Source organism: Rhynchophorus ferrugineus, unplaced genomic scaffold, assembly GCF_030347505.1.
Source record: "Rhynchophorus ferrugineus isolate W39M unplaced genomic scaffold, kcgeb_rfMv2 rfM10, whole genome shotgun sequence".
NCBI lineage: Eukaryota > Metazoa > Arthropoda > Insecta > Coleoptera > Curculionidae > Rhynchophorus > Rhynchophorus ferrugineus.
Genome location: NW_027472589.1, coordinates 21,960,038 through 21,977,772, shown reverse-complemented (window position 1 = coordinate 21,977,772; position 17,735 = coordinate 21,960,038). Strand labels below are relative to the sequence as shown.

The 17,735-nt window shown below is 31.5% G+C and overlaps 1 protein-coding gene across 1 annotated transcript in view; it reads left to right on the top strand.

The window, feature by feature from the left end:
- The window catches only part of LOC143204332 (vesicular glutamate transporter 3), a 30,279-nt gene that overhangs the window by 10,408 nt on the left and 2,136 nt on the right, over positions 1 to 17,735 (top strand). Inside the window, exons 4-7 of the mRNA XM_076416921.1 lie at positions 5,810 to 6,125; positions 8,746 to 8,963; positions 14,032 to 14,181; positions 14,286 to 14,418. Coding sequence (XP_076273036.1) covers positions 5,810 to 6,125; positions 8,746 to 8,963; positions 14,032 to 14,181; positions 14,286 to 14,418 — 817 coding nt within the window. The remainder of the gene's footprint in view (positions 1 to 5,809; positions 6,126 to 8,745; positions 8,964 to 14,031; positions 14,182 to 14,285; positions 14,419 to 17,735) is intronic.

Genomic DNA, 17,735 nt, shown 5'->3' with positions numbered 1-17,735 from the left:
TACCTTAATTTACTATAGTTTAAAATAAATCAATTAGTATTAGTTATTAATAATAATAATTAGTGCTAGTTAACATCACAAAATGTAATTAGTCGTCTTAAACGAATTTAAATAGATATTTAAACACGTCTTCGTCAATCTAATTAGTAAAATGTAGGTGAACATTATTTGAAAAGGCATACATATTATAAGAATTGGTTTTGAATTAATGCTTGCCAAAATGTTTAAATATTGGATAGCAGTTGCATAAAATATTTGAACAAAATTGTCAATAATTTATTCACAGTAATGATCTGGTTTTCCATTAACAGCTGTTACTCCTGAAAATATTATTGTACTTTTTTGTAATACATTTCAAAGTCTACCTTATATCAACTATTCTTTTATATCAATATTTGAACTAGACCTACAGTATAACGTGGGCTCCGAGCCACGGTCCTCGGCATTAAGCCTACCGACACTGCCGGGTGATCAGCTTCATTCCACAAGACTTCCGGTCTTACCCAACCTGGTTATTGGCATAACAGTAGGGGGATCATCATAGAGGCTTTACCATCGCGCCAACCAAGCCGACTACATTATCATTAGCGTTGGGAACTATCGACTGAAAACAGTCGAAATAGTCGATAGTCGCAAAAAAGGCGAAACAGTCTATAGTCAAAAAACTGGTGTCAAATGCACGTTTCGACTATTTTTTTTTCAATTCGTGATGTCAGACGAAGAGGTACGAACCATTTCCTGTATAAATTGTGAGAGAGGAAAGGACGGAGATAATTGCTTGGAGCAGTTAATTTTTATTTGTGCTTATATTTTCCAAGGCTAGTATAAGCGAGACAGAGATATGTATACTCCTTCACGTACTAACTTTAAAGAAAATTACTGAATACTGTCAACGTGCAATTAATAATTTTATTTTAAAGATGTCGAATTATTTTCATATTTGAATATTCTGTGGACCTGTAAAAAGGAATGGAATTTTTCTATGGAATGGAATAATACCTTTATCGTATTTTATTATGTTAATTGCTAATTTTAAACAATATACTATAATAAAAATAGACAATAAAATAGAACTTAAAGAAAACTTAAAAACTAAAGATCTACAAGTACCATAAATACTGAATAAAATTTAAATATATACCTAATCATAGAATGAAAAAACTAATCCATGACTGAGAATGAGTTGAATTTAGCGTACAATAACTACTAGACATTTTTTAAAATAAAATAAATGCTCTATTTGTTATTGAACGGAAACATTTTCTAACAAACATCAAAAGAATAATAGAAATATTATCTATTAATATCATAAAAGCAGTCAAAATATATTACTATTTATCATTCGCAATTTTAATCTTTTTATCCTATTACATTAACAATCTTGAAAAGTTCGTTCCAAAATGCTGCTGTATTAATATAGAATATATTGTTATTTAATAGTGAAACTACCAAAAAAAGATCATAAAACTATATATATTAGCTATAAATCTATATAAGTATAAATTGGGTACATTTACGTCAAGATCGCGACTAGGACGACAGAGCGAGAACGTTAAAATGAAACTAGTAGAACCAAAAAATATTAACTGAAAGTACACGACTGAAACAGTCGACAGTAAATAGTAACAAAATCAGTCTGGCCGAAAATAGCGACTGAAAGCAGTCACTGGTAAAAAGTAGTAAATTCTGTTGAAGCAAAAATAGCGACTGAAACAATCGGTAATAAAAAGTAGTTAATTAACTGTTATACATTGATTTTTATACTGAAAAATATCGTATGAGATTAGGTTGTTCCATTATATTAATGTAATAAGAGAACCCACACTGAACATTAGGTCCATAACAGTCTATAATATTGATTTATCACCTATATTTGTATACAAATTTAGAAAAAATATGTTATAAAAAGGGAACAAACTTTTAAGCACATACATTTAAACAAATAAAGTTTTGTTTTGTGTTATATTGTTTAACGAAAGGTTTTAAAATATAGGCGATAAGAATTATATGTATTATTATGTACGATAAACACTTTAAATATATTTACTTTAGATTATTAAACAAATAAACTGAAACATTTATTGAATCTTAAAATTAAATTTCTGAATCTTATATTAAGCAGTTCATAAATAATTTGTAGATTTATTATATAACTGAACTAATTAATGATTTGTTTTGAAAGATTTTATTATTGCGATATTGTTATCAAAGAAAATATGTTACTAAGATCAGCAAGTTGATAATTTTTTGCTTATGCAGATGATTGACAAGATAAAAGTCAAAGCAGGGACTGAGAATTAACAAAAATACTAAATATTGGAGAGATAATAGCAGTGAATAATGCTAAAAATAGGAATGTTGTAGGAAGAAGAGATACATACGTTTTAATATCTAGGAAGAATGATAAAACACTTAGAAAGAACATAAATATAAAATTATAAAAATCGAACCCAAACAATGTATTGCCGGCTTGGTGGCGCAGTGGTAAAGGCGATGGGATGGTCCTCCTAATGTCGCAATAGCGGCGGATTCGAATCCTGCTGGGGCATGGTCGTAAATTTATGTTTGTGATTGTGTAAAATTTGTGAATGTTCTAGGTAAGAGTGCAAAATTATTTCAGTCACGCCAGTAACCAGGCTGGGTAGAACCGGATGTCTTCTGGGATGATTTATAAATTTGGTTACTCGCCAGTCGATAGGCTTAATGTTCAAGGCCTATAGGTGATTTGGAGCCCACGTTAAACTTTACGCCCAGTCCAGATAAACCCATAGTTGGTAAAAAGAGACTTTAAAATATATTTAAAAAAAACAATGTATTATTGAAAAGTGTACATTTATCGAATTAACAAAATTTGGAATATATAAAACAAGTATAAAAATGGGTAATGTAGAAACAATGACAAGGACAAGGACCTACAAGAATAATGGAAAATAAACAAAGAATAAAAATTAACCCTGAACTGAAGTATGATATGGAAACAGAAATATGGAAATTGGTCTTGGTATGTTTTGAGAACTGACCAAAAATATTATATAAATTTAATTACAGAAGAAATAAGAAAAACAAACACCAAAGTCGAAGTAAATTAAGGATGTACATATAGAAGTAAATATTGACATAATATCAAGAATTATTGTAATATAACAAGAATTCCATTAATATTTCTTATATTTATAATCCAAGTTTAAATCTTTGTGGGATAATGTTATACTATGTAAGGGTACTCATATATCTCGGAGAGCTAAACCTGCCTCTGTTATTAACTACGATATATTGACCTAATATCAAGAATTCTTGTTCAAATTACTGATGGTATATTATTCAAAATATTTGACAAATATCTGGAAGTCCAAACGAAGACAATGTCTACCATATTAAGAAAATCTATTGGTTAAATAAAGGATACGGTACTCCTTATATGACTGATAACGTTTTAACAGTATCGCTTCAAACTAGTGCTTGACCTTTTAAATCAACTACCTGTGGATGTTTTCAGCCTTTTTTATTTTTAAATAATTATATGTGTGTTTTAACACTTATAGTTTCTTATTTCATTTTTCGTTAGATATGCTTAGTGCGATTTGAATTTATAAAATAAACTTATTACCATTGTTCTGTTGTACTTGCTTTGATATACAAGCAAGATACAATATCAAGGACATGGGATATAATACGAGTATACATCAATATGTGCCACATAAGCTCATCACTTAAGACATTAAGACATATCACTTAAGCTAAAGCTAAAAGTAACATTTATACACTATAAAAGCAGTTCGGTTTGGTATCAATCCAATCTTCTGGTCTTCCAGTAGATGTATTTTGCTATATATCGGGATTTAGTAATCTTATTTCATGTTTTAAGGCCAAATCCTGGCAAAATAATTTATACTATATATTTGTACACCATAGAAGTGTAGTTCGGTTTGATTCAATCTTCTTATTTTTTGCGTGTCTTCCAATATGCTTTATTTTGTTTTATATTGTGATTCAGTAACCTTATCTCATGTTTTAACACCAAATCCTGGCAAAATAACTTATACTATATATTTGTACACCATAGAAGTGTAGTTCGGTTTGATTCAATCTTCTGATTTCCTGCGTGTCTTCCAGTAGCTGTATTTTGTTTTATATTGTGATTCAGTAACCTTATGTTTTAACACCAAATCCTGGCAAAATAATTTATACTATATATTTGTACACCATAGAAGTGTAGTTCGGTTTGATTCAATCTTCTGATTTCTTGCGGGTCTTCCAGTAGCTTTATTTTGTTTTACATTGTGATTCAGTAACCTTAGTTGATTTTTAAGGCGAATTATTGGATAATTTATAAACTATACAAGAATAATTTGGTTTGATTCAATATTCTGATTTCCTGCGTGTTTTTCAATAGCTGTGTTTTGCTACATACTGCGATTCAGTAACCTTATTTCATGTTTTAAGGCGAAATCTTGGATAACTTCATAAATGCATTTGTCTTAAAGATCATCGTATAGGTCTATGTAAATTATGTAATATAAGTATTAATGTTATAAGCATTAGTAATTAATAGAATAATTTTCTATTAGAATTGTTGTATTATTAGTTGGTTAGATGTGTTAGTGTAACTGCGTACTTGATTGCCTAAGTGCGAAATAGGCTTCATAACACAGCGAAAACGCAATATTTTTGATTTTAAATCAGGTTGAGATGACCGTACTACTAACCAATAAAATTTTTTGAGTAATTTTGAGTCTAATCTGCCTTTTCTTTTGTCCTGGTGATATCAATAGTTATACAATAAATTTTTATTATCATTACTTCGTTTAGTAAATTCACATTTTTTCGGATATTATTTTTCTGAAAATTTTACGTCCGAATAATATATAAAATTTGAGTAGCAGTTGTGAACATTTCCTTATGAACTCTAATTAAATTGACACTAACATATTCTTTTCCTAACGCTGTGCCTTAATTTCGTCTTCCAAGCTGATACACTACTTTTAGTTTTTTTTTCAGTTTGATAATATATTAACTTATCGGCAGTAATAAAAAAGGCAAAAGGCCTTTTACAAAGCTCTTGCCAAAGTACTGTGCAAGGCTCCTTTCTTTTCAAACCATTTACTGAACAATCACTCAATGGATACCCAATTCCTCAAGCACAATCAGCTAAATTCCTCCGCATCGATCTTGACGATAGAGTAAATTGGCATCATCATGTTAGCCAAAAAGCAACACACATAAGAACCAAAATAAAACAACTACACTGGTACTTACTCTCATATTGTAGATACTCTCAACTTGATCTAAAATCAAAGAGATTGATTTATAAGACAATTATAAATCCAATTGGACCTATGGGATGCAAATATGGGGTTGCATCAAAAATTCAAGTTAAATAGTCATCTGACGCTGCCAAAACAAAATTATTTGATTAATTGCCAATGCCTATCGCTGCGTGAACAACGAAGAACTACACGATAGCCTGTAAATCAAGTGGATTTTTGAAGTTATCCAAGATTTGGCCTTGAAACACGAAAGAAGTCTATTAAATCATACTAACGTGGTCACAACACTACTAGTGGACAACGCGCAGGAAATTAGAAGATTGAAGCGAACAAAACCATACGAACTTATATCTTTAGTGTAAACTATAGCTTAAGTTATTATAATTTTATAATTGAGGAATACATATTGATATATTTATCTCGCACTCGTCTTGCTTGTGTATCAATCTAAGTAAAAATGAAATGTCTTAACTAATAAAGATGTTATCAAAAAAAAAGTGAACTAAGTTATTTTAGTGATATTTGGTTTTATCATGTTTTAGTATTACGAATGGGAAACCGGAAATGGTGTTATAATTTCTTCAATCCTATGGTCAAGTATGGCCTTTCAGCTTGTTGCTGGCCACATCGGTAAGGAATATGGAGCGAAATGGTTGATATTGGGTTCGGCAGCGATAAATGCGATAGCATTTTGTCTGATACCCGCTGCGGCAAGTATTGGCGGTGCAACTGGAGTAATAATCTGTCGGCTGGTCCAAGGTGCAGCTCAAGGCAGCTTTACTCCACTGACAGCTTGTATAGGAGGTGCATGGGTACCAGCAGAGGAAAGGGCTAGAATGGGCTATATCGGAACTATAGGTAAAATATAATTGCATGCTCATTTTATAAAGTGTGCATAGGTATCAAATACTTAATAATAATCTAATATAATAGTTATATATATACAGTACTAATAACAGTCAAATTTCACAAAAATGCTTTTCTATAAAAAGAAATTGTAAACTCTTTGCCATGGCCGCTTATTTACCTTTATATATGACTAAATAATGTCAGGAAGTCTTAATATTTATCATTCAGTTTGACGATCTCAGTTGGTGTGTTATATTCGAATCTATCTATTAGACGTCTACATAAATATATTCATTATCCTCGTTCGATAAAATGTTGTTTTAAAATTTTGTTTTAGCGTTTGTATCAGCTTTCATATTCTTATTTTAAGATACTTTAAGATTAGCTCCTTAAAGACCCATCTCATAAAATATATTTATATTCCCCACATGGTAAACAAATTATAATGAAATATATTCGTTCCAGAATATCTATGTTTAGAATGCATTTGCTTTTGGCTGAGTAAACGAACAAGACTACCCTCATACCTAATATTTTATCAATAGTTGCCTTTCAGAAGATTATAGCCATACATTATTGAGTAAACTATACTAAGAACGTTTTATAACGTTTCTTTCTTGTGCGTATACATTTTATGTTTGTTAATTATGCATTGGACGTATTTATTACAGTATATTTCTATTTTATGGTCACTTAAACTTTCATTTTACAAACATTTTTCTCTCAAAAAGTTAAAGGATTAAAAATGTATGTTGATTATATTACGCAACAACTGTCCACATGTTAACCATGAAAATACCGCGATATATTGATTTGAGCTAAATAAATTTTTGCATCTCCCTTGGACAAGAAGTATCGTTTTTCATTTTAGCTGATCAGAGAAGACGACTAGTTTACCAAACCGCGTTAAGTGCGCAGTTGTACACGGAGTATTAGTGGATATGAGTTATATCAAATTGTTTGATAGCAACAGATTCTTTTAATAATCAGACTCTCATTAAGAAATAATAGATCGCGCTACTAGAAATAAATCCATACGTTTTTTAGTTATATCTAACCCCCAAAAGATGCGTGTATAAATTAGACAGCTGTCGGATCATTAGTTTGTGAATTATATTATTTTGAGTGAAACAACTTTTGTTATTGTGAAAAAAATGGATAAAAAAGAATATCGCGTGTTGATAAAATATTGATATGTGAAGGGAAAAAATACAGTTAAAGCAAAAACTTGGCTTGATGCCGAGTTTCTGGACACTGCCCGAATACGAACGACACGGACCGAATAGCAGACACTCTAAAGATATTAACTGAACGTGAATCACTCACGAATATTTGGGTATGAGAAAGCTCTGTGCAAAGTGTATGCCGCGCGAGCTCACTTTTGATCAAAAACAGCGACGAGTTGATGATTCGGAGCAGTGTTTGATGATGATCAAGCGTAATAAACACGAGTTCTTACATTGATAACTGACAATGGATGAAACGTGGCTCCATCATTTCACTCCGAAGTCCAATCGACAGTCATCCGAGTAAGCTGCACACGATGTACCTGCTCCAAAGCGTGGGAAAACGCAACAATCGGCTGACAAAGTTATTGCATCTGTATTTAGGGATGCGCATGGAATAATTTTCATTGACTATTTTGAAAAAGGAAGGACCATTAACAGTGACTATTACATAGCGTTAATAGACCGCTTAAAAGACGAAATCGCCGAAATCGGCCGCATTTGAAGAAAAAGAAAGTGCTGGTTCACCAAGACAATGCACTGTATCAAAAACCCATGAATTTGGTTTCGAATTGCATCCTCATACACCGTATTCTCCAGATCTGGCCCCCAGTGACTATTTCCTGTTCTCAGATCTTAAAGGTATGTTCGCTGGGAAGAAATTTTCGTCAAACGAAGAGATTATCGCGGAAACTGAGGCCTATTTTGAAGCAAAGATCAAATCGTACTTCAAAAATGATATCGAATAGTTAAAGGGTCGTTGTAATCAGTTGAAGTCCCCTTGTCCCCTTTAAGGGAATTATGTTGAATAAAAAAACTAATGTTTCCAAAAAATATGTTTTACTATGGTAGGCTGGGGACTTTTCAATTGACTTTAAAGCAACCCTCGCACATCACTTTTCCTATCAGCTGTAATAATTATCATTTTTTGTTGCACATTTAATCTACCTTACTAGATATTACTATTATGTTATCTTATCAATGTTTCATAATTCCACCTTATTGAACCTCTGGCTAAAATTTAATATAAATTGCCTATTATGTAAGTACTATCTTGATCTATTACTTGTTTATGGCACTATATTTACGATAAATTCATATCAAGTAGTTTATTGTGATAAAAACAAAATAAGCCATAGTCTGATAAAGGTTTTTTGGGTGTATTAGTTTGTTTTAACGTTTCGTTGGTATTTCGCCACAAGGTTTTTAAAAGTAAATATTATGCATATGATAAATATTGTGTTTTTAGCTTATCTGATACCGAGTATAGAGTAAGTCAGATATTAGATATGTACGTTTTTCAGTAGTTTATTGATATACTGTTGCATTAACCTTACATTTTATTACTTTATTCTTTTTGATATTCTATTAATAATACTTATACACATGTTATTTCCTTTTAGGTATTACCGTTAGTATAATCATATCTACGGTTGTGTCGGGGATAATAGCGAAATCGTCGTTAGGATGGCCGTGGGCAATTTACTTATTTGTTATAATTAACGTTATCTGGTGTGTTTTCTGGTATTTCCTTGGTTATAATAACCCAGTATGTCATCCCACCGTTACCAAAGAAGAAAAAACTTATATCCAAGTTTCATTGATGCAAGAAGATTACAAGGTAAGAATTTTTTAACGGTTAACCGTTTACATATTTGTTACTACTGGACACCCAGACCCAGTCTACGGTATTTTCAGTTTGCATGATGTACATAGGTATTTTTTGTTTTCTTAGACTATCTGCACTATTTTGCTATATTCTCAAATATTGCCTTTTATTTTTATTTCCTCTTATATTTTGGGTAGGTCTCAGATATCAGAAAGTATTATTTTAACTATGACCTCGTCTAATGTATTATATTATTTTATTTCTGCAATATTTGTAAAACCTTCTGATCATTATCATTACTCTCAGCATTGACCATAATGTTATAAACTAGTCTTAAAGGACCTTTTAAATTTGAAGTTTCATTACGAAATATCGGTTCAATATTTTTTATTCAAAGTGTAATCCATCGATTGCCGCTACTTTTTCGTATCTTTAAGCTAATCTACGAATCCCATCTCGAGATAATGATGTATTTTTTGAGGCTACCGACAAACTGATCCTTTATTTGTTCACCCTGACACGTTACGTTTCATATGTTGGCACACTTAGTAACCAGAAGGAGCGAGGCCGATAGACTACGGCAGGTGGGATTGCAACATGTTGTTGAGCGTTCTCATGCTGAAGAACAATACTCTTGTGTCCTTGCTTATATTCGGGTAATATTTCGCGCAGTGCTCAGCTCAACCGCATCAATTTTAGTCGATAACTATCCCCATTCGTGGTTTTAGCAGCTCATAGTACACTACACCAAGCTAATCCCATCTAATATCGAGAATTAGTTTGGTGATTACTATCGATAGCAAAAAACTTTTCCGAATTTGCCATCCAACTAGCATCGTAGATATGACCAAAAGCCTTTCAATATATCTTGGCTTCAATTCATACGGCACACATATCAAAGTTTTTTATTAACTCTGCTAATAATTTTGCATATTTATAAATTTATTTGACTGTTCATCAAAAAAAAGTGGTTTGGGTGTCACCATCTTTGAAATAACGAAACCAGAATTAACAATTTGAAGTTGATGGAGCATGCTTGCCATGAGTTTCATACAGCGTTCGATGAACTTCAGCCGTCTTTTCTTTAAGCTGAAGTGAAACAGTAAAACTGCAGACAAGTGCAATTTATACGGAATAAGTTGTGATATATTCAATGCACTAAAAACGTGATTTGTTCACATTTGGACTACATAAAGCTTACTGAAAAATGTCGCTTGTCAATTAGGCTTGAACATATACTTGGTTTCAAACGTAACCGATGTGATTTGGTAGATAGTAACAGCACCTGTTTTAAATTTTTAGAATTTATTTAAGTGCTAAATAATAATGAATGAGTATCTGGATATTCTTTGTTACTAAATATCTCATAGTCTTAACCTGTGGCTTCTCAAAAATTGTGAATCTATTGAATATAGTCAATTGTGAAATATTTTTGTCATCAATTTCGCCTCAAAATAATTGAAATGACAGGTCAATTGAAAAGTCCCCGACCTACCATAGTAAAACACATTTTTTTGGAAAAATTAATTTTTTTATTCAACATAATTCCCTTTAAGGATGATACACTGATTATAGCGACCCTCCAATTTTTCGATAACAATTTAGTAGTAGGATTTCATTTCATCCCAGCGAGCATTCTTTTGAGATCTGAGAACAGGAAATAGACGCTGGGGGCCAGACCTGGGGAATACAGTGGATGAGGAAGCAATTCGAATCTCAATTCATAGATTCTTGCCATCGTTTCCACTGACTTTCGGCACGGTGCATTGTCTTGGTAAAGTAGCACTTTATTTTTCTTCAAATGAGGCCGTTTTTCGGCGCTTTCGTGCTTCAAATATTCCAATAACGCTATGTAATAGTCGCTGTTGATGGTCAACTTTTCCAAAATAGTCCTTTTTTCTATATAGACAAATTAACAAAAGTTGCTTCACTCAAAATTATATAATTCACAAACTAATGATCCTACGGCTATCAAATTTATACACACATCTTTTGAGGGTTAGGGCTAACTACAAACCATACGGATTTTAGTAGGTGTCATCTATGTGTCAGACCGGGGACTTTTCAATTAACCTTTCAACATTATAAATATTAAAGACTAGTAGTATGTGTTTCCACCTGGAATAAACATAATGTTGCGCTGGCACAACTTTGGGACTTTCCTGGTAAAGAAGTAAGACATTTTTGATATTTCAACCATATGCTTCTATTTGTTCAAAATATACAAAACTGTTGATTATATGAAAAATCTGACCAAAGTTGCTCACGAAATTTGGAAAAACACTCTGTGCGAATATAAACCTGATATTTCTTGCATATGTAGATCGTCTGACTTTTTTTAAATCTTGCATCTATTCCTTGTATTTTCTTCATTGCGGATTATAATAGGATATATTATATCCTCCTTAACTGCTCCTGGCTATCTGTTTCTGTTGGAGCATACAAGTTTGGTGTTTTTTCTCTGAGTTTGGTGTTTTCCATGCAGTTCAGATTCTTCTTCAGTATTCAATACTGAAGAATACTTAATGCAATCTGGGAGCTGAAATGGACATATAATATGGTATGATTTTCAGAATAATGAACAACTTTCAACAAATTTGTTTCAACCCTTTTACCTAAAGTCAGATTTAAACTAGTCTTCTGTAAAACTCTACCATAGGGGTCAAACTGATACACATGTCCTTCAGCTGATGCTACACACCTCAGTTTGTATCCAAACCTTACTGGGTTCCCTTATATGAATATCTTAGCAGAATGACGTCCAAAATATGGCACCATCTCTTCACCAATCGATAATTTATGGGAAAATTCACCGAACTGCATGAACCGTTTATTTAGTTCATTGAAAAAAAGTCTTAGCTCGGAAAACTTATCAGATTTGACCAACTTATCATTATCAGAAAGATAATATAATAAGTAAGTACTTCTTTATTTCATCAAATATATTCGGTGACATTGTTTTGCATATGAGAGAGATCCATTTATCTTCATCTAAACTCCAGTAAAATTTTGTTTGAAGAAAAGAGTAATAACCAGAGAATATGAGGATACCAATAAAATTTTTCAACTCAGTGCATGACATAGCAACGACATGTGAGGTTGATTTACATTGAGCATATTTAATTGAAATCACTAGTATTTCATCCTGAATTGGTATGTCTAAGAAAAGTTCAAACATTTTTATTGCTTTTAAATTCCCAAACTTAGTCTTTTTTGATTCGACACATTTGACTTCGCATTTTTTAGGAGTCACAGTGTAAGTCGAAACACACTTCAGCCATTTTGTTATAGGTTTCTTCTTTTTTTGTGTTTTATTCCTTCGGAAGTATTCTGTGTAGTTTTAGGTAATGTTTTATTGTCTATAGAAGCATGAATTTCAAATGTGTGTCCACCCCCATTGGTAATAATACGTCCATCTTCTATTTCTTCTTCATCACTATGTTCGTCTACTTCAGGGGTATGATGACTGTATGAAAGGCTTCATTTGTCTTAGTTACTCAAGAAGAGCTCTAATTCCCTCAGTTTCAGACTTTTCTTTTTTTAGAAAGCTATTTCTATATTTTGTAATCCGAAAATAGGCCAAAGAATATAATAATAATAAAATAAAATACGAGAGTCACAGTAGAATATTATAACACGATGTACTTACAAAGGAGATCCGATCCTTCAAAGGTGGCACAAATCCAGAACACTTCATTAGTACTAAACATACAATTCTGACAAACAATTCTAAACGAAACTGAGCTAGGCAGCTCCCAACGTTGCGTCAGCGCAACGGATGTATAGTCTATTCAAAGTTATTGTATTTTATTGATGTATTGTACATACATCATCTAAATTTGTAGACATCTTGATGATGTAAGTACAAAAAACTTTGTATAGATTATATGAATCATTCGCTGCAGTATCATAGGCCAAGTATGTTCAAGAATAAATTATACGTGTGTATTCCACTTATATAACATATTAGTAATATGCACATAAAAATTGAAATATGTTTTGGGGTACAGGTGCGGTTAGATAAAGACAATATATTCGGCGATTTATTTCGGTACAAATGGAATCTAATTATATGCAGAAAAAATATTTATTTTTAGACGAACAGACATTAAACAATAAACAAGATATTAAACACTAAACAAGATCACACTATGAGAATTTAAAAAGAAAGAAATGCACGTGACAGGGTTACCTTCAGGTGTTACGAACAGTGGCACCTCTGATCACTCTCGGAGTCGGGAACGGAAGAAACCTCGAAGCGTCGCGTCATCACTTAGCTTCACCACCCGAGGTTGCCACGTCGTACCCTCTGTCAGTATCACTTGTTGCCCCCTCACCGTGGGTGCTAACTTCAGGTATGTGCAACGCCTTGAGTAGATCTGTGGGCTGCTGAGAATTGCGGAAAATTCGAAACATCTGAAGGTTGCTACAATATTATATATATATATATATATATATATATATATATATATATATATATATATATATATACATATATATATATATATATATATATATATATATATATATATATATATATATATATATATATTCTTTTTTTCTGTGATTTATTCTATTTTTTCACGAAATTTTAGACTAATTGTGAAATATATAAATATATAACACATATAAAGAGATCTTCGAATTCTTTTTTAACATGCATGATGACTTGTGTATAATAAGTTCATTTTGACTGAATTTTATAAAGTTAAACTTCGTTGTGCATATACGCAACACTGGGAAGAAATAGGTTAACAGAAGTACAATCCAAACCATAAATAATTTAAAGAAGATGAATACCATAGAACAATCATGGAGTTTCCAATCTCGGCGATTATTTTTAATGTGAATTGCAGGTTGTGCAGAGATTCTGCTGTTTCCTTGAAATACTTTACAAAACTTTAAATATTAGAAAGAGCGCAGGTACATTATTATTTGTTGGGGCTGTACTTCAATGAAGATTCTAAGCTATATTAAAACTATCTAAGGAAAAATAGATAACAGTGATGTTATGAAGGATTATATATTGCAATGGACGATACATAGAACTATTTTATAAGAATATTTTTATTTCTTTTAGAAAGTTCCGACACCATGGGTTAAAATATTCACTACCTTGGCAGTCTGGGGCGTGATCTTGGCTCAAATAGGAACCAATTTCTTACTGACTATGTTGTCTAATCTCAACTCCATGTTCATACAAGAAGTGTTTGCTTTTGATATTCAACAGGTGAGTGACATAACTTTTTGTTTCGACTTAGCTAACACATGTTATTGTCATTATAAAAATGAGTGAAAGAACATTAATTAATTGTTCAACGTTAAATTTTTCAGAACGCACTGGTCAGTGCACTTCCGGTTCTTCTTAGTACAGGATCCGGTGTTGGATTTGCGTTCCTCAGTGATTTTATAATAACCAGAAAATGTTTGTCAGTGGTCAATACAAGGAGGACTTTCCAGTTAACAGGTATGACTAGTTCGGCCTATTATTAGAGCTGTTGTTTAAGAGTAGTAATAATATAAGGAACAAAACAAATTATAAAATACTAGTGTGGATATGTGACAGTTCAATCGAAGTTTTTCTATAGATGACAGTTCTTGAAACGTAGGACAGAAAGTAATGTTGTAAATAAATTACAGATTATTTTCTTTCCACTTTAAGCAAATTGGTACCCAAAGACGAGTTGTTTTTTTTTAATTATATATATATATATATATATATATATATATATATAGTAGTGACACGAGAGACCAGTCAAAACATTGCAATGTTGCCGCAGCAATTCTGAGTTTTATTACATTTTGGCTGACATAACAAAATTGTAATCTAAATAAAATAATGAAACATATATGTTATGTATTATAATTTATTTTAGCAATATAGTTCTAATCATATGTTATTGAAGAACTTAAAGAACTACAATTGATTATACAGCCACAATAATTTATTGGTTAGGCTTGTTTAACCGGTTGTTATAATATTAATAATTAATAATATATATTAAACTTTTTTTTACACTAGTACAGGTCCCTACTTATTAGCCCTTTCTAAGCGAGTTTTTTTATGTAGTGATAACCCATGAAGACCTAATCCACCTAATTAACAATTGTATATCTGAGCAATGTATCTCCTTCCCCAATGTACTTCTATTAGAGAGCATATTTATGTTAAATGCTTAGTTCTTGTTTCGTTCGATGTAATGTATCCTTGTAAAGTCATTATGATATTATTATATTTCTCCTTTGTTTGTTCTATTACCACCTGCCATATATATACATATTTCTTGGTAGAACTACACTTAATGACTGTATTCTCCTCAATGCATTTGCCATATCTACAAAAGGGTTACTATTATTTCTCTACTTATACATTTTAACCAAATGTTCATGTATATTGTGAACAATAACATACATGGTCATAAAGATTTCACACTCTATAATACAAATTCTTACAGTTAAAGTCTAATAATTACATACTGACCTTTAGTTGTTTCCTCCTTCATCACCCTGTCTTTGTAATAGTCAGCATTGAATTATAAATCAACGTTCATAAAGTTCTATTTAATCACTGTCGCTTTCAGAAACACTAATCAAGTTAATAATTATTTATTTCCAAACTATCGAAAACTTGCTCAATATTCTACCATTTGTCAATTTCTCCTTCAGTGTGTCTAATCGAGCTTACACAAAACGAAGGCGCTATTTTCGACAATGCCTCTTTCCATAAATCCTGACCGTTCTGGTTTAAACATCCTTGCCGATCTGAATATCTACTATAATAATTCTTTGCAATAATCCATATCCGCTTAATTGGATTAAATATGCAGTGATAGGGAGGAAGGCATAATACTCTGTGGCCATAAGGTTCAGTAATCTGATCTACCACATATCTTTTCTCAGGCCTATTTCTAAAAAAGTTAATAACATAAAATGCAATTAAATATTTCATATATATTTACCGAGTAACAATTTGAAATAGTTCATTCTCTATCATAGTTTCCTCGAAACTTATTTTATGATGTTGTTGATTTGATGATGTTGATTTGTTGATGCACTTGTTGGGATTTTCCCCACCAGTGTAATATATATGTGAAAGATATGGTGCATTGTACATAATAATATCTGATGGTTTCTCCAAGGTATTTAAAAGCTGTTTTTCAAACTACTGCAAAAACAAGTTATGGCTCATTTCTTCATCGTAATCACCCTTTGACTTAGAGAAAAACATTAATTCTGCACCAGAAATAAAAGCATTCCTGTTTCCAGCATGAAGAACTATATGTCTGAAATGAATTATTAATAACCAATCAATATTAAACCAAACAAGAACTAATCGATATTGATTCCATCGTTTACCTTTTTCCATCAACTTTTGTTGTCTTTACTCTATATTTATTATCATCTGACCATGAGCGACCCAATGTGCTATTCTAAAATATTTAAGTCTCATTTAAATACATAAATTGATTCAGCAATTCTTCCTTGATTTTTTTATATTTTTGTAAAATGGTATTCTTTTAAAAGCAATCTCTAGAAGTTCCATTAAAACCCTTCGTGGGTTATCTTTACACCCTTTAAATCTTATATTACCCAACAATGTATGAAGGGATATTCTACATCCCTCAAATAGCTGTATATGTGTTGGCATTTTATGGATACTTCAGACTAAAAATTTTTTTGTGAAATAAATGTATTAAATTAGGTTTCGATTGAAAAAACTACTTGCTGTTTTTTACAAGCTGATTTTGATTACAACAAGCTGATTTTGATTCATCGCCTGTTTAGCATAAACACGGTTTCTTTTTGGTGAATTTAAGGTTATATTGGTTTTTATTTTTTGCAATATTTTAGTGACTGTGCCCATGCTAATATTCAGTGATTCAGTATATCATTTTTGTTGGACACGTGTGTTCTGTTTAGACGGTGCCTCTTTTGGTTGTCATAGTTTCACGAGATATGCATTTTAACTGATCATTTTTCCAGCATTTACACTGTTAATTAACTTCATAATTAACACGCAAAATAAATTATTTTGAGTGTGTTCTGTTTACACGGTGCCTCTTTTGGTTGTCATAGTTTCACGAGATACGCATTTTAACTGATCATTTTTCCCGCATTTACACTGTTAATTAACTTCATAATTAACACGCAAAATAAATTGTTTTGATGCTTTCGGGATCATAACCTATATTTGGGAACGTATATATTTATATCATATGAAGCCAGATATTGTTTTTGAGCGAACTTATATCTCATGTGTAAAAAGACTGAAAAGTTTTCTAATACCACTTTTAAGAACATCTCCTATTTTAAAATTTGAACATTGACAGCAGTATATAGTCTTCGTTAAACAGACGATTTTAAATGATTTCTCGCAATTATATTAATCACACCGTTTTACAAATTTCGACAGGTAATGTACAAATAAGAATAATTTACTTTCGATTATGTTATTCAGATGATGGCATACATATTTTAGTTTAGCATTATACTTAAATATAAATCTAACAATATTCTACTTAGAGAATTATCCAAAGAATATCTGAATAATTTGCTAGTTGTTGGAATACAGGCTATGAAACGCTTCTGAGAATACATAATTTATTTATTCCTGATATACCTGCACTAATTAGTGGCCTGACATAATTGGAATAGAAGTCAATCAGTCTACAATTAAAGAACATATTACAAAGGTTTGGACATGTCAATAGAATGGAACTAATCGAATTTCTCACAGACCTCTATAGAATAGTCGACCTTTTTGAGTGAAATGAATGCAAACAT